Source organism: Uloborus diversus, chromosome 2 (assembly GCF_026930045.1).
Source record: "Uloborus diversus isolate 005 chromosome 2, Udiv.v.3.1, whole genome shotgun sequence".
Classification (NCBI taxonomy): Eukaryota; Metazoa; Arthropoda; class Arachnida; order Araneae; family Uloboridae; genus Uloborus; species Uloborus diversus.
Genome location: NC_072732.1, coordinates 125003767 through 125029639, shown reverse-complemented (window position 1 = coordinate 125029639; position 25873 = coordinate 125003767). Strand labels below are relative to the sequence as shown.

Below are 25873 nucleotides of genomic sequence, written 5' to 3'. Positions count from 1 at the left end.
TGTCACTCTCAGAACAGTACAAGAACTCAAATCCGCATTGAGAGAGGAGTGGGGAAAACATCCCCCAAGCACTCCTCAATAATTAGTGGGGAGTATCGAAATCAGATGTAAATTGTGCATCAGTGTCTCTGGTAATCATACATCATATTATGATACTCATGTCTCCATCATTCTGACCTAGATCATTTTTTTGGTGTTGTATAAAAATCATCTAAGTAGGATTATTTTTTTAAGTTTTTACTTCATTAATGCAGTAATATCTGTATTATTTTGTACTAATAATAAAGGCACATCCTCCAAATTAATTATATATTTCGTTCTGTTTCTTTAATCGTTATCTATTCTTAACTATTCCAAAAAATGTAATTGTTCCTTAGCAATTGTCAAGCAGTGTATATTAATTTGAATTTTTGGCATCTTGAATTCAAATTACGTTTTTCGCAATCACGAACGTGTGTATGAGCGTGTGTGTTTGTGTAGGCGCATGTGTGTGCGTGCGTGTGTATGTAAGTGTATGTATACATATGTGAGTGAGTGTTGTGTACGCGCGTGTGCGTGTAGGCGTTCGTGTGTGTGTGTATGTAAGCATGTGTGTTTGTCTCTGTGTGCAGGTATGAGTGTGTGTATGTATGTGTGTAGAAGTGTGTGAAGTCGTGTGTTTGTATGTGTGTGAGCGTGCGTGTGTGTAGGACATGGACGCCTCCGACCAGGAGAAGCGGATAGCTCAGGACCGGGGGACAGCCGCGCCTGGAAGACGGCGGGCGGAGGTGCTGCAGAGGCACCTGGTCCAAGATGAAAAAGGAACCGTAACATCAAGGACGGTCAAGTGAGAACAATAAGCAATCGTGATTGCTCAATTTTCAAAACGTTTAATTTTTAATAAATTTTTAAAATAACTGATTTTTTAGTCAAAGAGTGGTCTTTATGACGTCACAAATGATGAACTTTGGCGCGCTGAATGCTTACGCTTGCAATCTACCACGTTCCCACGATATGATAATGTAAGAAGCGAATTAAATACTGCGTTCTAGGCTTACTATCAACCATATCGTTGCCAGTACATGTGAGTAAAGAAGAGAAATGAATATTGCGCTTCGCGCTAATGGCATCAGTGAAAGGTATTTCATCACTTGAGATGTTACGTGCAGAAGCGAAAAAAATTAAATTGAATCTACGCACCGATTAAGATATTTATTTTAAATAATAAACTTTGTCAAGTTATTTAAAAAATGTTCAGATTCTATGTTTTTAAGTATGCTCTTCCAAAAGAAAAAAAATTCGGAAACGATCCCACGGTGGATTTTTAGTTTAACAAATAATAAAATCGAAATAATGAGTCAACAGGAAGAGGAGTTCTTCCTGCTGATTTTAATCGCAACACAATATTGGCTTTCTAGGTTTTCTTTTCTGGACACATGTAAAAAAGAATGATAATTATTTATGAAACATTTTTGCAACCGTTTTCTCTAAAATAAATAAATAAATAAATAAAATTTACGAATTAATTCAACTTCAAAGTTTTCACTTGTGTTCCTTTAAAAAATAAAGATAGAAACGAAACAGAATTTTTGATTACACTTTTATTTAAGTACTATTACAGTGACATGAACTTATAAACACCAAAGATCTTTAGAGAGAAGAGTTTCTAACTTCTTTCCTTTTAATGTAGGAGGCTCAGCACAAGATGCAACAGTAGCCTTTGGAAATCTCTTTCCCACTATCCATGAGATTCGACAGTCACACCGCAAAGAATTTCCTAAAAATAGTTTGCAATATTTTATATAAAAAATCTAAGACACTTCCAGACTTCATACAATGCTATAAGTTTGTTTTAAACGGTTGTATTAGACCCACTAAGCTGCGTTTCTCAATCTTTTTTTGACCAACGGACCGGCAAGATCTGTTGAAACAAATTCGCAGACCGGTTATTTTTCTTCTTCTTTTTTACTTTTCTTCTTTTTTGCAAGAGAAGTTTTTTTCGCTTTTCTCTACTTTTATATACAAAAAAAAAAAAAAAAAAAATGCGTTCAAGGATCTTTAATTATCTAAATTTTTGCTAACGACTGAGGCTTTTTGTTTTCCGTTTTTACAAAATGTAATAATAATTGTAAATTAATTAGTAAATATATAAATAAATTTTTACTCGGCGTTAAAGAATTGTTACAGAAATGTTTAAATGTTATGATAAGTAATAAATGTAACAATTATACAGAAATAATAAACATTGCTGAAAAATCATAGAAAATTAATCACAAAATTCACGTAAAAGGTGTCGCACAGAATATTATTTTTATTCTTTTGGTGTTTTCAGGTTTTGAGTAAGGAAAGTTTTTTAACGTAGCAAAAATATCTGAGGAGCGGTCAAACTTTTCGGTCAAAACCGGTGCCGGTCCACCAGATCACTGGTTAAGAATTGCTACCCTAAAGAGAGAAAACAAAGTTAGACTTCGTCTTGCACATGATATTTCTGAATTTAAGTGAAAAAGAATCATAATTCTATACGAAGCGTTTTTTACCACTCTGCAAATATAATTTTTAAATTTAAGTTGGTTTAAGTGGTCATTTAACACACACAGACACACACACACACACCACTGTATCTAAAGTGTTTTTAAAGTGTTTTTCCACTTAATTTTTCCAAAAGATTTTTTTTTTTGGTTTGAAAAGCATTCGATACATGGCTTCACTATTCTTTCCTTCTTTATATTACATTAGCAGTATTGCATAATTATACACACGGAAAAATAATTTGGATTGAACTAGTTTTTGAGTAAATCGGTCATAGTTTTATTTTTAAATTTTTCACACAAACTCCCATAAAATGCATGTGTTTTCTCACTTGTATGTCATGTTCTAGCCATTTTTGTGACTATAAAATAGGAAAAAAAATAGTAATTGTAAAGTTTTTAAAAGTTAACAAATTAATTTCAGTGTTTAACTTCAGCAAGTATATATTTGAAGATTTTAAACTTCTCAAATAATACCAGTTTTTGAAGATTTCCTTGATTCGAGTCAAGTCATCCATTTAAAAGCGTAATCCACATCACTTAAGTTCAGTCTTGAACTTAATTAGTTTGTTAACTTTTATTAACAAAACTAACTTAATAATAACATACATTTTTCATTGCTTTTGCGACTAATTAAAAAGTGGATGAGCATTGTTTAGTTTTCTCGTTGTTTATAATATACATTCTTCATTAAAATATACAATTTTGTTGTGAATATGCCGAAGTCAGACACAGGAAGATCAAGAGCATGGCATGAGAAAAACGTGCAGGTGAAGGGCGATGTAGAATGTAAGAAAAGGAAAAGAAAAAAAAATCACTTCTAATTGTGTGTCTTTACGAGACACAATTTTTTAAATACATAATGTTTAATCATCTGGCATTAAGATACGTCTATATGGTCGGTCACCAAAGCAAATCAACTGCTAGCAATCTTAATTCGTCGCCAAAATACACCATCTCTGAAAGCGCTTCAATCTACTAAACTGCATAGAAACTAATTTTGCGAAGAGCAAAATATCTGTCTTCTACGGGGCTGCAAATCTGTCCAAAAAGAATTTAAAAGGTTTTCGAAAGAAAACTCAATGTTAACTGGAGGTTCTATGAAATTCTTGTTAATATCGCCGATTTGACACTAGGCCTGGCATCTCATTATGGCACAAAATTCAGTTTGTTGCTAATTTATGACATTACTTTCGTTTTACTACATCCTCTTTTCTGTTGAAATTATACTTACATTATGATAAAAGAGGTATAACTTAAAACACTTTAGCCAAAACTGAATTCAACAATGTAGAACCTAGACGAAATGACTGAAAATTGCTTACCACTTGCATCAAAGTTTTGCAGCTGCTCCCAAACCAAAGAAAACGTTTTCTCTTCCAGCGTTAAAAAACGATTATTTTTCAGCATAATGGCTAATATGTTCGGCATTTCGGTAAACATGCTCTCCGGAAGTAACTCAATTCGGTTGCCACTAATAGATGGAAAAAAATGAAACATAAAATGTTATTGTGACAAGTTATTACTTCCTGATTTAGTTCACTACTTATAAAAAATATAATATCGATTATTTCATTTTATGAAATAATCATAGTTCTTTCATGTTCACCGATTACTTTAATACGTTCATGAACATAATCATGAACGTATCTTTTATAAGTTCATGAACAACATGTGCATTCAATTTTTTATTTTCAATATTTTTTAGATTGAAATTTAAAAAAAAAATAAAATCTTATGAAAAGTCAACAAGCAAGCCCAAGCAAGCAGCGAAAATTTAAGAAATACGTCTTTTAAACATTAAAAAAGAATTTTATTTATCTTTTGTGTAATATAAGTAAAGATAAGAAAATTTTTCTTGTGTGGTAAATTTCAAAGCTTGAAATACAGAGGCCAACGTCACAATCTGGTAAGTTAGCACCAAATTTCCTTTCTTCATCTCTGCAATTACATTTAAAATCTGCAATTACATTTAAAATGGACTGGTGCTGCCATCTAGTGTATAAAGAGAGAAATAAAATGTCTTCCGGGAAAAATCAATGAATTGATTTTAATAGTTTCGTCGTGTTAATATTGCACACCCCAGCACGACAATATCACGGGAGCGAGATTTGGAGGTCGAAACCCCAGCACGGCATAGATACGGGAGCGAGCGGGAAGGGGTTAAAAAAATAACTTAGAATGAGTTTTTATTTCTTCTTTAAAAAGCCAGGAGTAAAAGCAAGACTTTCTTTCAAATACATACTCTATATAAGTGCATAACTCCAATATGTCTTATATTCATTCATTTTATTACTTATGCGACTTGATAGATTACTTTCCTATTTTTCCTATCTAATGTTTATTTAAACATAAGTTAAACAAAAATTTTAAAAAGGACTTAAGCAGGGAAAAGTGAATATTAGTTTACATCAGCATCTCCTTATTTTGAGCATAAATAATGACACCTTACCGAACGGATTTCAACAAAACAGTAAGTATAAGCAGTGATTAATTGTTCCGTCTGAAATTTCACTTTAAAATTTATAATATTTTGTGACCTCTAGATTATTTTTAACAGCAAGTGACTGTTCTGTTTGCAAAAGAAGAATGTTTTTAAGTGGTCAGATCACCTCTCATAATTATGCGATATGAATGGAGATCAATTTTTTTCATACTTGTGTAACAAAGTCCTTTTTAAATGGTAATTTCTCTTATCGGCTAGTTCTGAATAAAATAAAGACAAAGAATTAATGTTTGCCTTCGTGCAGTTCTCCTATCATGTCGGAAAAAACAAAGCACAAACTTTCACATTAAACTGGGACATATGTTTTTGGTTAAAAGAAGCTTTTATGAGTGCATAAAAATCTGATGCAAAGCTCGGATTATATGCTAATGAATATGCGCATGCAGAAATGTATGTTTTTGCATATTTTGATATTAATGTATGCAAACGCATAAAAACAGCTAATTTTAAAAATAAATGCATATTGCTACCTTTTACACTTGATTTCAGGTTTTTTAACTGTAAGAAAACTAGAAACAACTACATAACGAATAAATACCTTTGTGCTGAAAATTAAAATAATCAATTAACCTACGTTTTGAAGCACAAAAATTGAAAATTACTGCAGACTGTATTTCGGTGTTACAAGGAACACCTTTTTCAATGCAAAGAAGTGTGAGCTTCTGAATGAAAAGTCATACGAGAAAAGCTCACCCGAGATTATTTTAGAAACAACTGTGTCATTCTTTACAAACAACAAAAAATTTGCTCCATTATTGAATATTATTCCAATGAATATTTGAAGGTCATTTATTGGAAATGAATATTGCTCCTTTTGATAATCAAAGAGAAATGAGAAAAAGTTTCCATGAAGATACAGCAAGCGACCCTGACTTACAGTATTTGTTTAGGATAAGTTTTATTTGCTTGAGCAGTTAAAAATTTTCTGTTAAAACTTTTTGGAGCCAATATTTTAGTTATTCGGATTTTTTCACTTCAATATGTTTGAAAGCAAAAAGTTATAGCAGCGAAGAGTTAGATTTACGGTCGCGGAAAAGATTTGACTATTGTATCAATATATTTAATCCAAGAAATTACTAAATCCATTTCTAGTAAACAAGAATATTTCATGGCATGTGGCGAACATTGGTGATATTGTTATCCTAACTCCCTTTTGCTGAATTATTGTATGATGTAAAAAAAGAAAAGAAACGGTTTATAAAAGTGATAAAATTTTATTTTCAGATTTTAGCTTAAATAATGTTCTAGTTATTAAAGATACTTATTAATCATAACGATCCAAAAAAATAAAGTTTTTTCAACATTAAAAACTTTACATTAAACAACGATTATGTCTCATTCTTTTGTACTTACCTTAAATCAATTTTTCTGAGATTAAGAGCTGGATTCGGAAGCATATCTCGTTTCATTTCCGTGATGAAATTGTCCGACAGGTCTAGTGAAAGAAGATTCTTAAACATCGCAAAAGCTTCATCATCGATGTAAGAGATTTTATTTCTGGCGAAGTTGAATATTTTGATATCTAGATGGCCAATATCTTTGATGTCCTTATCAATAGATTCAAACTGTCCTCCTCTTATCTCTAAAGACAACAACCTTCTGAGGTTCTTTAATTTTTCCCAATCCCAGGATCCCATGAAAATGCAGTCAGTGAAGAATAGGTTGTCCAGATAATCTTCTAAGCCTTCGAAAGCGATATCTGTATCACTGAGAGAAGACAAGGAAGAATCTGAGATCTCCAACTCTTTGATTCGAACATCCGAGAATGTGTCGTGTGGAATATAGTTCAAGACAGAATCCTGTATTTTGACGCCATAGATATCGGTTCTTCCCCTGAAAGTGAAAAGATGGAATAATAACGCTATGAAAATGAACAAATACAAAAACAAAACTGACAACCAGTTAGACTCTGGGACAAATTATGCTGTTCCTAGTCAATTTATCAGTCCCCAGTAAAGATAAAAAAAATAATTCTCTTGTTCCTTAGAGTCTTTTCCAGTAATCTATTTCAAATGTTTGCAACCCAACTAAAGTAGTTAATTTTATTAATTTTCAGATTAGCCTGAAATTTGAATAACTTAAAGCTTGTAGTCAAGTTTTTTGTGTGAAAAGTTTGCCATCAACAGCTTTTGATTTAACTATTTGATTTGTCACGTGATATGTTAACTAAAAATGTTTGGCAATGAATTTTCCTACACTTTGCCTTTTTTGTTGTATAACTTAGGTGTTTCAAATTACGTTTCAAATTACAAACATGGAGTAATTGCAAACAACTAAGCTTGTCATACTTCCTGCCTCTTTAGAAGACGGTACACATTGCATTTCATTATACTTTTTTGTGCGTATTTTATATTAACTTAACATGCAATAGTTTTATTATATTAGTTTGCTGCAAGTATTTCCTAGTTTTTCTCATACGGTTCATGAGTTTCAGGTTAAGTACCATGCTCAAGAATTTTTTACTCCTCTGAGTGTCGCAGTTTTCTTTCCTACATAATATTATGGAAAATAAATCAGTTTGCATTCCAACCCTTAGACATCTGTGTTAAAATTAATTGAAATAGGGTTTTATTAACTAACAGTCGTTTCTCGTAAGATTTTCCTCATACGGTCCTTGAGCAGCACGGTGATCATCGTAGTACTACAGTTTTTTATGTCTCTAAATTGAGGATGTATGTGGAAAGGTTCTCTTTTCTACTTTGACCTTATGAGAATAAAATCACTGTTTTCACTTACCTCCTATTGTCTGTAGCAAATGAAAACACGCTTAGGTTAAATGGACGCAGAATGTCATTCGCTTATCTCAGCCATAAACCCCAAATATTCAGCCAATAAAGTCACACTTATTATTGTCGAGGAGTAGTATTGAATGGAATGCTGAACATGCATTAATTGTTCTGAACATTAATAATAATAATGATCAAAAAAGTCCTAGTAACTAACCCTCATATAAATGATAGCCAATGATCGAGTAAACTGCGTGTTTCAACAATGAAACTCGCGCCACGGCATGATAACTTGATAGTATGTTTTGGTTATGTTCAACATGCAGGGAAGGGCTTTATCGTGACAAGGCTGAACTCGATCCGTTAACTTAACTGTTTTACTGGTAAGACTGTGTCATTTCAGGGGAATGAAGAAATGAAAAAATAGTCAACAAAAAACCCTCTATCTACTGGAGTTTTGGGTTAATTCATTGGAGTTAGAGTTACAATTTCAACTATCAAAATATCACAAAACAGGCAATGGCTTCGTTCATATGTAGAAGCAATTTTCACCTTGACGGGCGACTTCCTAGTACATAAATAAAATGGCAAATAATATGTTCAGTCTGAAGCAGATGAAACTTTTCAGTTTCATCCCTTCCTTCCCCACTCAAAAGAAGAAACGAATATTTGCTGATTTTGATACAAACCCACCATTTTTTTCTTTGAAAGTCATGAATTAGAAGAAAAAATAATGAAATTACCTACATCCTAAGCATTTACAGTGCTGGCCAAATTATTAGACTAAGACTGTTTTAAAAGCAAATTCTTTATGGGTTACATAACTATAGACACATTAACGAACAGTGAAATAGTTATCTAATATTTAGTATGCATTTCCTTGTTCTTGATGAGCATTTTAAGTTTTTTTGGCATACATTTTACAAGATTTACACTATTTTTTAACTTTTTGAAAAAGGAGTAAAAAAATTATTTATACTCACTATTATATATACTCACATACACATACTCACTAATTTCCTAAAACTAACTTTAAATATAACAGAACACACTAATAAAAAGAACTAGTGAACTGTTTAAGCTGATTGAGGTTATGTTCCTGGTAGGTAGATAAACAAAGAACATAAACAAAGCAGACAATGCTGTCACTTGGAAAAATTAAATTATGCTAAAATAACGTAATAATCAGTGCACAGTATGTACTGTACTTTAACCGCAAAATAAATAGTAATTTAGTACAAATAGTATACAAAAAAAAAAAAAAAAACTCTTTAGTCTAATAATTTGGTCAGCACTGTATTATGGTAGAATATTTTTTATTAACATCACTCGTATAACTCGAATCTACGAAATGGTAGTTTTTATTCATTATCTTTCTAGTATAAAGAAGAGAAAATAACCTAAGAAATGATCATAATATTTCATTACAGTACCTGATAGCACTAATTGCGTTCGATAGAGTTTGTTCATTGTTAATATCATAACAAAGAATTTCCCGCGCTTTGCTCAGTGGTTCGATTCTACAGAGACATGGCGTCAAGGATTCAGGCGGTGGACATTCTTCAGAGATTCCGAGACACAGAATTAGAAATAAACAAATTGACAGCATTTTGAAAAAACTACGTTTTCATTTTTCTAACAATAAGTATTTCAAATGATTTTACAGATTTAAATTAATCTTCGGAGTTTAGACAGAATATGATAAATTAGATAAGCGTGGGAAACGCAGCAGATTTTTGCTTCTGATTTCTGGTGTGGAGCTCATTTACTTGTTATGATTACAGATTATTAAAATGCAAAAACAACCAGAGAAGATAATTCATTTTTCTTCGCGTTTATTTAGTTACATTTACGAATGTGGTTATGGTTTTCGAAAAACCTTCTTGAAGACTTATTTTGCCCGTATAATTAAATTTATTTTTTGGGCAATCGTGTATCAAAAAATTCAAAAGCAACTAACTCGTCTTTACTGACTCGTCTTTGCCATCGTGTTATACATAAGCAATTCTTCTTTCAGGCGTAATCTCTGCTACAACTATTTTCTAATTACATCTTTTATCTCTGTTTTCTTGGTTTTATTTATTATTTTCGATTTAGAGAAAGAATTAGTGAAAGAATTAGAGCAGCAACAGTATAAAAACGAAAAAATATATTTTAATATCGGATACGCTTCTTGTTTCTTAATTTATTTGGAAGATTTAAATTCTATTTTCAAATGCTTTTCTCTTACAACCCCCTCCTTTCATGCTATATTTATTGTTCACTAAATTCATGGGATTAAATGATCATTTTAGAACTCGAGATGAGCAAATTTTTATTTAAAAAATAACAGAAACTAAAACTTGTACTTATATGAACAAACTTTCTTTTTACTGCTTCCAATTAACAAGGTTCTCAAAAGTTATTTTTTCTTTCTTTTTTTTTTTTTTAAATAAGCGTAGTAGCCCATTACCTAAACAAGACTTTATTTAATACTAAATCGTTCCTCTTTAAAAGGTTGGGTATTTTAGCATAAAATATTTTGTACGTACACATTTCATCTTTTTCATAAACTGCTAAAATTTCCCAATACTCGGACAGCAAATATGATTAGCAGAAGAAAATGCAATACATATTTTCAAAATCATTTTTTTTTTCGAATAAAAAAATAAAATCGTGAACAGTACGCATTTGTAAACTCCAAACACTCGATATGAAAAAAAAAATAATTAAAAAAAAAAAACTTTTATTCTAATTGCGTTTTCCATTGAAACAAGCAGTTTTTTTTAAACTAAAAGCTGTTATTATATCAAATCGAATCAAAAAATTTCCACAACTTTGAATTTTTGTCTGTGCTTTTTACACTTTTTTTTGGACCGAATGTTGCATTTATTCCTAGCTTCAACCACAGCTATGAAAATTAATCATATAAAATTATTTTATCTTGCAAGATATTTGGTTTTTTAAATTTTACGTGAAGCACAATATTTTAGTTTAAGGCGTTTAATCCCATGGACCTTTGGCGTTTAGTCTCCGTTTTCGTAAAAGTAATTAGCGAAAAATAAATAATTAAAAACATGACTGTTTTATGATCTCGTAAAAATGTATCTAAAAATAGCCTAAAAGTAAAAATTACAAAGAAAATATTCTTTGCAATAATAATAAATGTTTTAAAAGGAAATATTTGAAAGTAGAATTATGAGGTCTGTCTTTTGATCTGTCTGTATCCCCATTCGTGTATTGTCCGTCGGGCTGTATGTTTCCCTATAATTTTTTAAAGGATAGTAATTAAAAAAAAATTTTTTTTTTAATAAAAATTATTATTTCCATGCTTTATCTAAAAAAATACAAAAACAACACAAAAGAAGGTTCACTAATGATAATTGAACAAAAATATTGCATTTGTTTATAGCGTAGTTACCAATTTTTGCTACCTTATACTCTCTAATGAGAATATGATGGTAGTTTCATGCAGTTGAATAGGTTCTTAATTTTTGGTGGTTTATGAGAGGAAATTTACCCCTGGCTTTGAGAAATAAATGAATTTATGCATATCTGTGAGCTCGGTTTTTATTATTTTTAGACATCGTTTGCCCCTCCTCCCCTCTCAAAAAAATAAATAAATAAATAAAATGTATAATTAATTTATGGGATTTGTAATTAAAACGCAACGTTACTCTTCGCTGATATTCGTCAGATCATTTTGTGTCTACGTTCTAAATTAAGTTTTATCAAGACTAAATGATAATGATTAAGCTTTTAGAATGTCAAATTATCATTACAAATGTTCATTAACAAAAGTCACCTTCAACAAAAGTTTCACTCATCTTAAAATGAATTCCCTTTCTTTTGAATAATAAAAATGTGTCTACATTCTCATTCCTATCACCTTATCTCTCAAAAGAGCAGATACAAAGCCATGGAAAGTCAGAAATTGCGCTTTTCTATCGATACAGATCTGAATTGTCAGGGTTGTGGTGTGGTCTCTAAAATGCTTCGCTACTTCGTCGTTTTCAGTTTAATTTTTTACTCAGCAGCATATGGATGTCCATTCCGAGAGGATGTCACACCTTGTGTTTGCAAAATTAATGGATCTATGAGTCTCCATTGCCCAGGGATTAATACAGAACAGGATTTAGTGAGGATTGCAAGATTAGTCAGGTAGATAATTTAGTTATGCTGCTACAAGTGGGAGTAGTTACATTTTCCATTTTTTTTTTTTTTTTTTTGTATTTCTTTGCTTATAATAAATGGAATGTATGACCTGTTGGGGTAATTAAGGGCAGAATTTCAATGTTTCAACTTCAGATCCTTCCAATTCTTTTGGGTGGATTGAGAGATAACATTTTATGCATTGTGTCCAGAAATCTCTGAGAGTTACTGGGAACAAAAATTTTGACTTTATAATTGTTTATCATCTAATTCAGTGGTGTTTCGATTAACCCCAAGGTGTTTAATTACGTTTGACGAAATTTATACTGTTGTCGACGAACCTGTTTCAACAGCTGTAGTTTACGAAATTAAATAACAAACCAGCAATTAAACTTAAAAATCATGAATGCATTCTTAAAGCAGCACCGATAAGCAAATTGGCCGATACCCGATTATCAATTAATCTGCAGTAGATAACCGAACGATTACCGATTAATTAAAAATGATTTTTAACACTACAAATCCTCCATTTTTAATTCTTTTTTTTTAATGTATAATTTTGATTTTTCGAGACCGAATAACAGCTTGTTTATTTCGGTGATAGATGGTTTGTTTTTCTCTTTTTTTAAAAAAATAATGTTTAAAAATTACAGTCAAATCTTGTAAGCCAATTTTTTCATTGTTGATAAAATAGCATTCTGTGAACAATATGAAAATTCAAATGATTAGTTAGTTGGTTACGCTCAGTAGATATTTTAGTTAAAGAGCTATTTTTTAAATTATTATTACCTACGTAGTAGCTACTTCATCCAAGACTTTGGTTCTTGGAAATTGTAAAGCAACTCTTAAAGGTTTATTCTAAAGGTAGGATATTCGGAAAAAATACTGACACAGGAGAAGCTGGTTGTGACATAGTCAAGGTTCGACAGAGACAGTGCGCCAGGTTGTCCGGGCAAAAAAAAAAAAAAAAAAAAAAAAAAAAAATCAAATTGTTTATTTAAAACAAGAATCCTTCAAAGGCCATGTTGCACAGAATTTGCCAACGAAATCTGAGAAATAGTTTGTCTGGCGCCTAAATTTGTGTTCTGGGTTCCTAAGAATTTACACTTTTTGTCTGTCTCCAGTTATTGTATATATGTGCGTATATAAAGTAGTAAAATTAGTCGTATTATTAAATTAATTAAAAAAGTATTTAATCGCTAATTTAAAAAAAAAGCAAGAATGTTTTAAAAGAAAAAATCAGACTAAACAATAAAAACAGTTTGGTTGAATAAAAAAGTAGTAATTTTTAAGAGAAAATGGAAAATATATCTTTTAGTTATGTGCATAGGCATTAAATATAATAACTGGAAAACAAAAAGATTTTTTGTTTGTTCAAATAGAAGTATTCCCTAAAAAATGGGGCGGGGGGGGGGGGGAGAGGAGAGGAAAACGGATTACTGCCGATTAAGTGGTACATTCACCGAATATCCAAACATAAAAGTCTCTTTAACAAATTATGGACAAAATAATTATTATGGGACCCCTAAAGCTTTACCCTCCTGGAAAGCGATCCCAAAGAACCATGCAGTAATTAGACCCGAGCATAAGTATTTTTTTACAAAAACCTCGCCCAGCTCGCACTAACCTACACTCAATTTACTATACATTTCTGCTTACAGATCAACAGATCTACATAAAACATTTTTTTCACGTGCATTTTTTGGATATCCATCGGGGTCCTAATGCCATGGGGAAATTTTGCGATTGCGACATGGTAAATCCGTTACTTCACGCATCGAAATTTTTGAGTAGTTGTATATTTTTTGAGAATTTGTATGAATCATTTAAATTTTCATTAAAGTGTAAAAAATCTCAATTGAAAAAATACCGCAAGTTTATGAGAATGTGAGCCATACTGGCTGTTGGCTTCATAAATGTTATTTAACTACATTACTTCGCTGTTGTACGTATTTTGCAAAATTGTGCTTTATTTTACAATAGGGTCGCTTCCAAAATTTTAAAAGTATTTTTTTTCTGAAAGAACATGCTAAAAAACATAGGATCTGACCATTTTTTAAATAATTTATTTAAGTTTAATATTTTTAAAAAATTACTTTAATCGGTGCTCTTTCATTGTTTACACATCTTGCCGATGACATCACAAATGATGAAATGCCATTTAGTGTTGCCATTTACAGAGCAAAATAGAAAATTTGCATCTTTACTCACGTGTATTGGCAACGATATGGTTGATCGCAAGCGTAGAGCGCAATATTTGATTCGCTTGTTGATTATCATAACATGGAACGTGGTAGAAAGATGCGCCGAAATGCATCATTTGTGACGTCACCAAGACCACGCCTTGTTTGAAAAACCGTACAGTTAAAAAAATAATTAAAAAATAACTGTTGGGAAAATGAAAATATTTTCTGGGTCTATGTTATTTTTTTTTTGCTCATTCGATTCATTTCAGTGACTAAAAGTAGTACTTTTGACTGAAGGAAACAACCCCATTCAGTATTGGGCCATTCCACGGAAAATGGCCATTTTGTCTCGCACGTGACGAATTTTATGTATCATAAAGAATAATACTTTGAAATAATTATGAGCATATGTTTTTCTGCTTAACAAATAACAAACTTATGTGTGATATCTAAAGCAAAAAGTATCATCATTACCGTTTAAAACCTTTACTTTTTAATGAAATATAAGATCCGTCACGTGTAGGAGAAGCAGTTGACTTTTTCGCGCAATGGCCCTATTGTTAAAAGCAAGTTACAATATATTTAATTTTATGTTATTGCATTTCAATGATATATGTTGCTTTAAATCGAAATGCATTATTTATGCAAAAAATGAATTTATGCTATATGTTTAATCACGTTATATTAAATAATGAAAATCTTTTATCTTATAAACTTTTAACATTTTCTGATTCTGATTTCAGACGCAGAACGGATCTATACAGTATAGAAATCGCTGATTCCGCTATCAATTACATACCCCAAGATACGTTTACAGACATCTTTGTTAAAGGCATCGTGATTAGTAGATCATCATTTTATTCCCTCAGTGACACGGATATAGCTTTCGATGGGTTACAGCAATACATAAATTTTTTATACATAATCAACAGCACCATGTTAGGCAACTGGGAGTGGGCACAGTTAAGAAAACTAAATCACCTTACCAGCTTGAAGATCAATGGAGCAAATTTAGAGTCTATTGAAGAAAACATTAAAGATATAGCTCATTTAGATTTGCTCGGCCTTCATTTGGCGAAAAATAGGATATCTTTTATTCATGCTACAGCGTTTAGTGACTTTCATCGCCTGCATCTTTTGGATTTGTCTTACAACCAGATATCGGATATCAAAAGAGACATGTTTCCAAATCCTGCAAACAGACTGTATGAAATAAATTTGAGGTAAGCATTACAGTTTGTACAAATGAATTATCGGTGAATTTTTATCATGCGATGATATTATAGTACGTACAAAAACAAGAATGAAATGGAAATTTTTTATTTGTGAAAATATTATATTATTGGAGATTTTTAAACGGAGTCATTAGAATTATTACTGCTTATATTTTGTATTGAAATTTATAAAATGTAGATGTTTTGCAAACTTCAAATGGAACTAAACAGCAACTTCAATTCCGTTGCTTGTCAATCAATAGCACTGTGACAAATTATTTTGTGTATTTTTTTAAAATTAGCTTTAATCGTTTTTTAAAATCGTAGCTTTAGAAATTCAGAGAAGGAAGTTTTGTGGTTTTTGCTCTCGGTCTGAAGTTATATTAGTGTAAATAAAGCGATTTTTCTTTGAGATCATACCGTAGAACCTTTAGCAGTAGCATCAATACATTTGCAATAAGTAGTAAAAGTTTACAGTTCTAAATCAATTTATAAGTTATCGGTGTTTTCTTAGAACAGTAAAAAGCATTATATAATGCTTGGATAGTACATGACTTCCTTCCTTATTTTCTAATAAACTGTTATATCTTTTCGAATATCTAAAATACAATTTTTTTAAATCTGAAAACCAAAATATTTCACTACAAAGAACCATCTATAACTGCACATAATGAAGCAATACAAATAGGATTTTTGTGTCATCAGCACACGTCAAGTGTCGCGAAATATCCATTTTGAATCTTAAGAGACGGATATAGAAATGAATGTGTAAAAAAGTACTTTCTTCAATTTTTAATTTCATACAAAAAGCTAGTAAGCGGTCATTTGGCCAAACCGACCCATAAGAAAGACAGATACTTTACTATGCAGTGTGCATTGTGCAAGTTCCAAATACAAAATTAATATTTTGGCAGAAACCATTTTTCCTTCAAGCAGAATAGGAAGGGGAGAGTGTTGTACCTTGGGACGTTCGCACCTTGGGACACTGCTAATTTCAAAGATTCTATATCTAGCAGCCATGTTTTTAAGATCTCTAATAGTAACCTTCACCAGTAAATGTTGCCATAATAACAATCAGCATCAAAAGAGTAAAATTGAAGATTTTGTGGGAAAAAGAAAATTTCATGACTCCAAAGTAAATATTTTTTAAAATTTTTATTTCATTTTCTGTCTTTGTATTTGTAAAACTAATCAATTGCATTTTACTTTGCTATGAAAGAGAAGTACTTCAAATATTTTGGTTATGAGAAAATAATGATAGTGCATCTAGATTTACCACTATTTTAGTTTTTCTTAAACCACGTGGTGGTTGTACCTTGGGACAGCCAAACATATTGCACTTTAGGACATGTTCCAAGGTACAACATATGCATGGTTCTTATAATGATCAACCGCACATATACAGAGCGTAGAAATAAACAGACGAATTGTTGTTTACAACCGAAAAAGTAGGTGAATAACTAGACATTTCTAGTGTCCTAAATAATTTATTTGAATATTCTATGTCAAATTGTTCTTGATTTTTGTAAGATACAATCGTACAGGGACGTCTGTACGTGCAGAGGTCGGAATAAAATCGATTCAGGGAAAAAAATTAATATATTCAGAGGGGTTATAAAACCGGTTGAACTTTTTTCGATATCGTTCTCGATGAGTCACGTGATTAAAATCGCATTTGTTTCACCAATCACTTGGCAAATTCGTCACATGACAGAGTTGAGAGCGATAGCGAAAATAAATACGAGGAGTATGAGAATTGGCCTGTTTGAATGACCATGTGTACGTTACATACGTCACGAAATAAATCAAATTTGATTTATGTATAATCAAAATGAAAATTTAACCTAAAATTGAGATTAAAATTCTTCGTGAGTGAGCCACGTCCTTTACTTCGACGATGAAGTGAAAAAGTTGCATAATGTTGTGTCAGGACCGTATTTTTTTTGTTATTTATTTTAAACATGTGAGCCCATTGCATCAAGGTAATAAAAAAAAACATTACTTTTTAGTTTCAATCAAATCCAAGAACTTCCGGACAATATGTTTACAGACATGCCAAATTTGAAACGTGTTTTGCTAAAAAGTAATCTCATTCTAACTCTAAAAGAAGAAGTCTTTTCCAACATCTGGGATAAACTGGAACGATTTGATTCTTCTCGTAAGTAACATCAGAAAAATTATTTTATGTAAAAATATCTTACGAAATTATCACCAGTGAATATTAAGAAACGCTTAGGGATTTTATTTAAAAAAAAATCTACGAAACATTTCAATTGCTCGAAGGTTTGTGCACAATGTGCCTTCTTTACTGAAAAAAAAAAAAAAAAAAAAAAAAAAACTGCTCTATAAGCAGTTTTTTATTCGACGAATAATTGAACCCTTTGTTTACGCGGAGTAGGAAAAGTCTCATCGACTGTAGTATTTCAGGTAAAAATTATTGTATGCATTTTAGAAGCCAACCCTCAGAACGAAAGTGAAGTTTGTGGTCAAAACCTGAGGGAAGTTCTGGCCCTCTTTAACTTCATTTGCGAGAGCTAGTTTGCTACTAGTAACTAGTATGTACTAGCTAGCACATAACTAGTATGTGCACCGGACCCCCCTCCTCCCATAAAAAAATGAAACTAATTCCTTTTTGATTACAAGCCGGCCCCTAATTTCTGATAAGGCTGACATGGCTACTTATTGGCCATGGGCATCATGGATGAAAACCACTTGCTCGGTTGAAAAGCAGACCACTCAGCTCGTAGAAAGATCTCATGATTGTGGTCTGAAACTTGCTTTCCTGTTGAAATTTGTTTTCTTGCTGATAGAATAAAATTATTACAGCTTAGTCTATTTTATCTTAGTTCTGAGATTAAAAGTCGAGTAGTTGCTGGAAGGAACGAAAAATTCGTCCTTCCAGTGTGAACGCATAGCAAATTTAACGTAGTCATCATTTGACATAATAAAGAATAGCAATTCAAGTAAATTGCAGATGAAATGAAGAATTATTTTCAAACAAGAAAATTATACTTTCCTTAAAAACATTAAGCACATTTTAATGCCAGAATTTAAAATGTAACGAGGACCTGGTTTACCAATAGGTCCGTGAGGCTCGACCTGTAGGTCGCCCAAGTTCTGCGGTTCTTAAAAGATATTAAGAAGAGGATTCCAATATTTTCACGGACAAGGAAAGGTGTTCTTAATGAAATTAATGAGATTGTTAAAACAAATTGCACTCATAATCCAAATTAATTTTCGCTAATGTGTAGGTAGGGGCCAGTGTGAAATGGTTGTTATGTGCATGTAGCATAATTGAAACAAAACATAAATTCTACATATGTACGTCCTGGTACCTCAGTCTATGGCCACGCAATGACAAAAAGATGTGCAATTGTAACTCTACAGCTCTTTCTTTAATTGATACAGTGAGAACAAAGGGATGCAAGTGGATATTTTCAAGTTTTGAGTAAAACGCGTTTAAAGATAACATTCTAGGTAGGCTTTCATTGAATTTTTTTTTTCTGAATCAAGCTGTATAGCAGCAACTATCAGGATTATTAATACTATCTCTTGCCCCAAGACAGAGGAGAGGTTCATCTACCATGTGTACTGGTTATCTCCATTTTTTTTTTTTTTTTTTCAAATTCGCCACATACATCCGTTTGCTTCTCACTACCTCAATTGTACAATTCAAAAGGGACCCTGCAGAAGTGTTGTGGCTTACGGTTCAACATTTTTTCAATCGGGTATATGTAGTCTGACAGCTTTTGAGGTTTTTTCATTATAAAGTTGGAAGATTCTATAATTAAAAACATTTTGTTTTTTTTTTTTAAATTCAGTAATCTCCTCACTTTAGTCTTTCAAATAAAAATTAGTTTGAGGTTGCTGAAAATCTACGTCCTTTATTTCAAATTTTTCAAATTTATTCAACGCTTCAATATGTTTTATATTTCACTAAATTATACTTAATTTCTCTATTTTAGTAAGCTAATACTAAAAGTATAATGTTAATGAAAACAGTGGATCATGATAAAAATCTGAAATACAAAACATCTATACATTTTTAAGGTGTAAAGGTGAACTAATTTTTCAATTCTCATAAGTAGGAGAAAATGAGAGAAAAAAAACTCCATGAAAAGAGATAAGTTTATTTTAAAAATATACAAACGTACACAAAACGCGCGCAAGTCACACAAGAAGTTTATGAAAATGGTAAATTTTTTTTAATGAAACAAGGAAAAACAAAGGCAAATTAACTTCTTCAACAAAAAAAAAAAAAAAAAAAAAAAAAAAAGAAGAAGAAGAAGAAGAAAAGAAAAATATATATTTGAACCGAGAATATGTTTCTTAATAAATACTTATTTGAAAAAAAAAATCCACTGAAAGCAGAGCACATTTTCTTCAACAGATAAAAATTTATATTAAGAGGGAAAAGTGTAAAAACAATTAAATAAATAAAATTAACAAATAAATGGATAAAAGAAATGAATAAAACACAAAAATAAACAAAACGAATAATCAATATAAAGTAAATTAATCAGAAAGAAATTACTAGATCATTAACGTTTTTAAAACAATACATTTGCGTCTTTAAAGTTTTGGTAAACGTCTTTCTTTCTGATTTTTTTAGTAAATGATCTGAGATGTGATTGCAGACTTTCTTGGATGCTTAATAAGCCGCAACCACGGGTTCTGATAGGAACATGCGCCGAGCCACCAGGATTGTTTGGAGAAAGCTTGAAGATGTTGGGTGCCAAAGATCTTAGGTGCTAATAAAGGCATAATCAGCATGATACACGAATTGTGCTTCTGATTCTTAGCTTAAAATGTATTTGAGTTTCCCAGGAGGACATAGTTGAGGTTTTTAAATAGCATGAAAATATGTTTTTAAATGTGCTTATTAAAAATAGAAACATAAAAATCTAAGTTATGGTCATTCTTATGCGGAAGTTTGTTTTTATAAGCATTCGCTGTTGTTGTCGGTACTTATCCTAATTGATTTAGCCACTTACAGCCTAATGAGCCTAAATGAGCTCGAAGACGTTCATAAAATTCAAATCAAGAAATCGCCCTTTGTCTCAAATCTTCTTTATCGAGTCCTTGGCAGTAGAGAAGATGATCAGGAGTCATTCCCCAGGATTTGCATTCCTTACATATGATGGGGATTACAGGGCCGCGAGTGTCGAGGCGGGTCCCTTGTCAGTTAGGTCATCGAACCCTCCTACCCCTTAAAACTTAACAAAAGTAAAAAACACTTTATTGGACACATCAAAAACAGTATTTTCATAGCTTTCCAAACGAAAATGTTTTAATTGTCATTGCACGTATTTGTTGTTATACGTAATGTACTTATACTGCTGTTGATATGTTCAATAAAGTGTTTTTTCTTGCACCGGAAGTGACGTTTTACTTTGATTTTCGTATTTTTTCTCGTAAACTATAGATCGTACAGAAACGCTTCTTTTGGCAGTTGTAATGTACTCCCAAAGAAAAATCTTGCTGTGCAAAGTTTATGCGATCGTTTTGGAACACCCTGTATCTTAAAAAAAACCTTCAAAAAATATTTTGCACAACATAAAGAAATTTATATTAAACATCACTTTCATTTTTACTTTCTTCTATATCTAATATATAGAAGAAAGTATTGGATTCGTGCAAATTTTCGAATTTCGAATTTTGACGGATTTGAACGTTTTAAGGTGTGCTGACTCCATTTCGACTATTTTTGGAAAATGTCTGTCTGTGTGTATGTGTGTGTGTATGTGTGTCACGTCTGTGTTTGACCAGTTTTTTGTGGCCGCTCTACAGCAAAAACTACCGCATGAAATCGAACGAAATTTGGTACACATATGTGCTCCTATGTGAACTTGTGCCCATTGGTTTTTGGCGCGAATTCCTCCAAGGGGGATGGAGCAATGGGACGTCTTTTGAGTTTTGCGTGACTGCTATTCCCCCGGAAGTAACTGGCGGAATCAGATAAAATTTGGTCCATATGTTGTCCCTAACAGGTACAGATCCTGATTCAATTTTGGTGTCAATAGCTCAAACGAGGGTTGAGCTATAGAATGTTTTTTGCCGTCAATTGTGACTGCTGTATCTCAATAAATAATGAACGTAATCAAACAAAAATTTATCGACAAGTAGCCCTTAGAAGGTATAAGAAATGATTCTATTTTGGTGTCAACAGCTAAAAAGGGGGTGGCGCAATCGAACGTTCTTTTTTTTTCCCATTGTGAGTGCCATATCTCAAGAAGTAATGCTACGTTCTGGATGAAATTTGGAATAAATATGAATCCATATGTAAACAGGCGTTGGTTTAATTTTGGCGCCAATCGCTCCATTAGGGCTGATTTTTTTTTTTTTATCTGTGCGAATAAAAATAGCTTTTTAATTGCAACAATAAGAAAGATAAATCGTAACAGACTGTCGTCTGCGTTCAGCTCGTGCTTTTAATTGCATGAAAATGATCCGAAATATTATCTCAATGATTTAAAATTTTTAACTGTTGCCATCTTGTGTCTGTTAACAGATAAATGTTTGCAATTATTTTAAGCAAGGCTTTTAAAATAATTTTCAATTTTCATTCTTTGCTTTGCTTTTGAGATGAATCAGGAATTGGGATGGTCATCAAGTTTTGGCATGTGTAATTTTGTTTTCGTTGGGAATATTGCTTCCTCGTTAAGCATGGGGAGGGATCAGAATTATAAGAAAGATATAGAAGAAAGTTTCTTGATGGCCACAACATACTAGTTTTTTTTGAAATCACATTTTGTTTCAACGAACAGTATAATAACTTAACAGTAATAATAACTTCGTCAATGGAAATATTTCCAAAAGGAGAAAAGCAATGAGAAATAAATAAATCTATAAAAAAGTGAAGAACTTTTAGCAAAGGTTTTTATAAACATTTTATTCATAACTTATTCCTATATTTTAAACATCTGAAAACTTTCTAAGTACGTGAAAAACATTCATGATGAAACATTCAAACTATATGCATAAAAATGTACACATAATGCAATAAAAAGTTAACTAATCACAAAAATAAAATGTATGTCTTGCTTTCTCTGAATGTTCTTTTCTTAAACTTTATTGTGTACATAAATAGCATATGAGCAGTCCAACCACGGATTGTATGGAATGGGCAAACTTCCAATTGAGACAAGTTTATTTGAATGAGGGGGGAAAAGTAAAAATTTAATGGGCATGTTCTGCTCATTTGAATGAGACTCTGATTTTTAGAGGCTAACATACGTGTGCAAGAGCTGACATCCCTAAAAACTGACAGATGCGTCCATTTCCGCCTTTAAACCGGATGTTTGCCTTCCCATACATTCCATGGTCAGACAGTACTAGATATGTCTTTAAAGAAATAACCGATTCAGGTTTAAAAAATTGAGACGATGATTAAACAGGTGATTTCAAGTTTATCTATTTATATTTGATTTTTAAGTCATTTATGTACGGATTGTTACTCTGTCAAAGAATTACACGTTATAAATAGGAACTGGCATATGAAAAGATTAAATTAAATGTCAAGCACAATACACATGGCATAAAATTGCAACCAGCGCAACTTGCCAAAAACATTTATTAATAAATTTTCTGTGGTCTCTAGTTGTTGTCTAAAACTATTAACAATATTAGAAACTATTTGGCAATCTAACCAGGCTGTAAATTTTACGATAAACACAACTAATAATGATACTCTGAAACTAAACACACACAAACAAAAAATAACATTTGATAAATGTATTTCTTAAAATATAAATTTTTTTTTAAAACGATACAAAAGTGAAAAAAATGGAAAATAAAAAATATGTAAAAAGTGTATTTAAAATAAGTCAAAGTTTAAAAGAATTGATTCGATAAGCGGCTTAAAATTTAATTTGTGCTTGATTTTGTCAAAAAAAAAAAAAAAAAAAAAAAAAAAAAAACATTGTAGAAAACCAAACACGTCAAATTAAACTAAAAACTGATAAAAAATGTTACTGTACAATAACATTTGTTGAGTTCTTATTAAACATCATCTTTTCTTATTTCATAAATTATTAAGACCTGGTATTATTAAGTCATGGTTTTGTTTTTCACTGCACTTACGTAAAAAATAATAAATATAGCTTAAAAAAGATCCTAAGCAAAGGAGTATTTTAAATGATTTAAGGAAAAAATAACTTTACAATACAGTTCAAAATATTTGGTATTCCGAAGAAAAAAAAAACTATTATTTTCCATTAAAAATTGAATATTTAGGTATTGTATAATGGAGTACCATACACAACATTCTTATGGAATGCTAAAATGAAAATTAGAGTTAAGTACAAAATGTGATGCATATATTTTTTATATACATTGTTTATTTTTTAAATTAGTTTTGAGCATCACTGATTACAACCAAAAATTAGTAGTACGCTCGCACTTTCTACGATAGATGCCAAAAACTTTTCGAAATAAATATTTTTTGCATATTTCAGCATAAGGAGAAATAAATGCATTTGACTGACATAAAACATGAATACACATTTGCTGTAATTATAGCTAAATCTACATGTGAAACTATACAATTGTTACAGCTCTTTGGACACAAAGATATGTTTTATGAACTTTTGAAAAGCAAAGTTCACAATCATCAGTCAGTAGATGTAATCTGTCTCAGTAATGTCACACTGTGTAAAAAATTGTGTTAAGTTATCAGTATTAATGGGTGTAATGTTACTCGAATTCTGAAGTGTGTAGCATCATTGTTTTAAATACTCAAATTATTGGAAGAAGCTTGCACTATGGTTTCATCAGAATTCAAAGCGCACGCGCAAAGATCAGACTCGGCGCAAAACAGGTAAACTCTTAGCTTAAAGAAACCCGTCTTTGGTGGCCGAGCGGTGAAAGCTGCCTTTTCTGGGAGGCCCACGGCGCGCGTTCGGATTCGAAAATGACCAAAGGTCATTTCCTTTCTTTGTGCAATTAAAATGTTTTGTTCGAAAATGTAAAAAAATAAATAATTGGTGCATAATGGTTGTTAAAAAACATGAGCTTGATAAATCGTTCAAGGAAGTCAGATGAAAGCTTAATTTTTACTAATGTGTAACCCTTCAAGTAATTGCTTTGTAAGCATGTTTAAAATTCCGGTGAAACCTCACGCAGAAATGAGTGAGAGTGCGTTATAGTTACATTACCATGGCGTAACCTTCCACGAGTGATTTGTAACTTTACACAGTTATATCAGTTAAGTCACTCCAGAGCAGTGGAGGCAGCTAAGCTGCCATTGATTTTACAGAGTAAGGTTACACAATTTTTTTTTACAGTGAAGTGTTTTTGCTTGCTGCAGACTCCTTGTGAATTACTTATTTTAACTTTTACATAACTCTCTACTCGGCATACAATATACAAAACACTTCTTGCTGCAAAGCATTAGAGCGGATTTGTTTGCTCTAAGTTAATCATAATGAAGAATGGTGGTTGTGAAATGTTTGTTCTTCAAAGTATTCATAAAATTTTTGATTAATATGAGATACTAGTGACGCATGTGGCTGTTTCTTTAAGTTTCTTGCTAAAATGCGATACAGTTGACCAAAATTGCTTATATTACTAACAAACACGCTTGCTTTCATATAAATCATCCTAATATACAGCTGCAGCAGATATCGTCATATAGATCCTCCTAACCTGGAGGTTCAGCAAGTGTTCTAGTACAAAACACTCAGTGGAGTTCGATAGAAACCCAGATTGTTGAAGTTAAAGATGTATTTTCTAGTTCTCACGACAATATCACAGATATTTACAAACTGAAAATGTTTTGTTCGTTTTTTCCCAACGGCAATTATCCAATGACGTCGACAAAAAAATCTTGTAACGTACGTTTCATATTTTATGTTCAACGAACAAACAAGACGTTCATATTTTATGTCCAACGAACAACAAAATTCAGTTCGAATGCTGCCTATGTGAGGACACTTATAATAAATTACAAATATTCATCGATAAGATGTAAGGAAACTTGATTACTTGACAATTCAACCTAAAACAAGAACAATGCTTCGTGTTGCAAGCTTTTCTCTTGTCAAAAATTCAAGTCCACAAATCCACTAAGTTCAAATCATTGAAGGTCAAAAAGAAAGTAGATTGAAAACTTTACTTCGGTTCCAGCAGAAAATCGATAAAGGTAAATCAACCCTTCGCCAAATGCTGTCGATGATTTTCGCGTACGGTAATTAACATAAAATAACAAATGCACATACGTTTTTTTCTAAACAAGTCATGAGACACGTAATTAAGTGAACAAGAAATAAATGTCTTTGAAAACCTTGTAATATAGCTGCACACACCATGGGAAATAAAGTACATTCAGATTACGTATGAAATTCATAGAAAGTTTTTTCTTTCCCATTATTATTATTATAGTAGCAGAGCTGCAGTTCGAGAAATTTTACAAATGAAGAATTATCAGATTTTCTACATGTCTCATTATAAAAACTTCCTATTCGTAATAGTTCTCCAATATTAAACTCAAAAAACCGAACTGAAAAGTTTTTGGCTTAATGGTTGAAAATAAAAGGATAAATGATGTCATTAATTAACGTGTCACTGAATGAACGAATAATGGAAGGTGAATTTAAGTCACAGA

At 31.6% G+C, this 25873-nt stretch overlaps 3 protein-coding genes across 3 annotated transcripts; 1 reads left to right on the top strand and 2 right to left on the bottom strand.

The window, feature by feature from the left end:
* Positions 1-1605: 1605 nt before the first annotated feature.
* On the bottom strand, positions 1606-3974 carry LOC129217316 (leucine-rich glioma-inactivated protein 1-like). The gene is made up of 2 exons (XM_054851596.1): positions 3833-3974; positions 1606-1756 (listed from the first exon to the last, which is right to left on the bottom strand). Exons 1-2 carry the CDS (start codon positions 3948-3950, stop codon positions 1611-1613), a joined length of 264 nt encoding a protein of 87 aa, XP_054707571.1. The 5' UTR covers positions 3951-3974; the 3' UTR covers positions 1606-1610.
* Positions 3975-6362: 2388 nt separating this feature from the next.
* Positions 6363-9348, bottom strand: LOC129217315 (protein artichoke-like). Its single transcript, XM_054851595.1, has 2 exons — positions 9173-9348; positions 6363-6846 (listed from the first exon to the last, which is right to left on the bottom strand). The coding sequence occupies exons 1-2, from the start codon at positions 9346-9348 to the stop codon at positions 6363-6365; spliced, it is 660 nt and encodes a 219-aa protein (XP_054707570.1).
* Positions 9349-11683: 2335 nt separating this feature from the next.
* On the top strand, positions 11684-20816 carry LOC129217314 (slit homolog 1 protein-like). Its single transcript, XM_054851594.1, has 4 exons — positions 11684-11879; positions 14800-15279; positions 17280-17428; positions 19883-20816. The coding sequence occupies exons 1-4, from the start codon at positions 11710-11712 to the stop codon at positions 20023-20025; spliced, it is 942 nt and encodes a 313-aa protein (XP_054707569.1). The 5' UTR covers positions 11684-11709; the 3' UTR covers positions 20026-20816.
* Positions 20817-25873: the final 5057 nt, after the last annotated feature.

Coding starts and splice junctions, on each gene's coding strand:
- LOC129217316 (XM_054851596.1), bottom strand. CDS start 3,950: ATGTTTACCGAAATGCCGAACATATTAGCCATTATGCTGAAAAATAAT. Junction 1,757..3,832: donor GCAAAACTTTGATGCAAGTG/GTAAGCAATTTT, acceptor AACTATTTTTAG/GAAATTCTTTGCGGTGTGAC.
- LOC129217315 (XM_054851595.1), bottom strand. CDS start 9,348: ATGCTGTCAATTTGTTTATTTCTAATTCTGTGTCTCGGAATCTCTGAA. Junction 6,847..9,172: donor AACGCAATTAGTGCTATCAG/GTACTGTAATGA, acceptor TTTCACTTTCAG/GGGAAGAACCGATATCTATG.
- LOC129217314 (XM_054851594.1), top strand. CDS start 11,710: ATGCTTCGCTACTTCGTCGTTTTCAGTTTAATTTTTTACTCAGCAGCA. Junction 15,280..17,279: donor CTGTATGAAATAAATTTGAG/GTAAGCATTACA, acceptor ATTACTTTTTAG/TTTCAATCAAATCCAAGAAC. Junction 17,429..19,882: donor GGAACGATTTGATTCTTCTC/GTAAGTAACATC, acceptor TGATTTTTTTAG/TAAATGATCTGAGATGTGAT.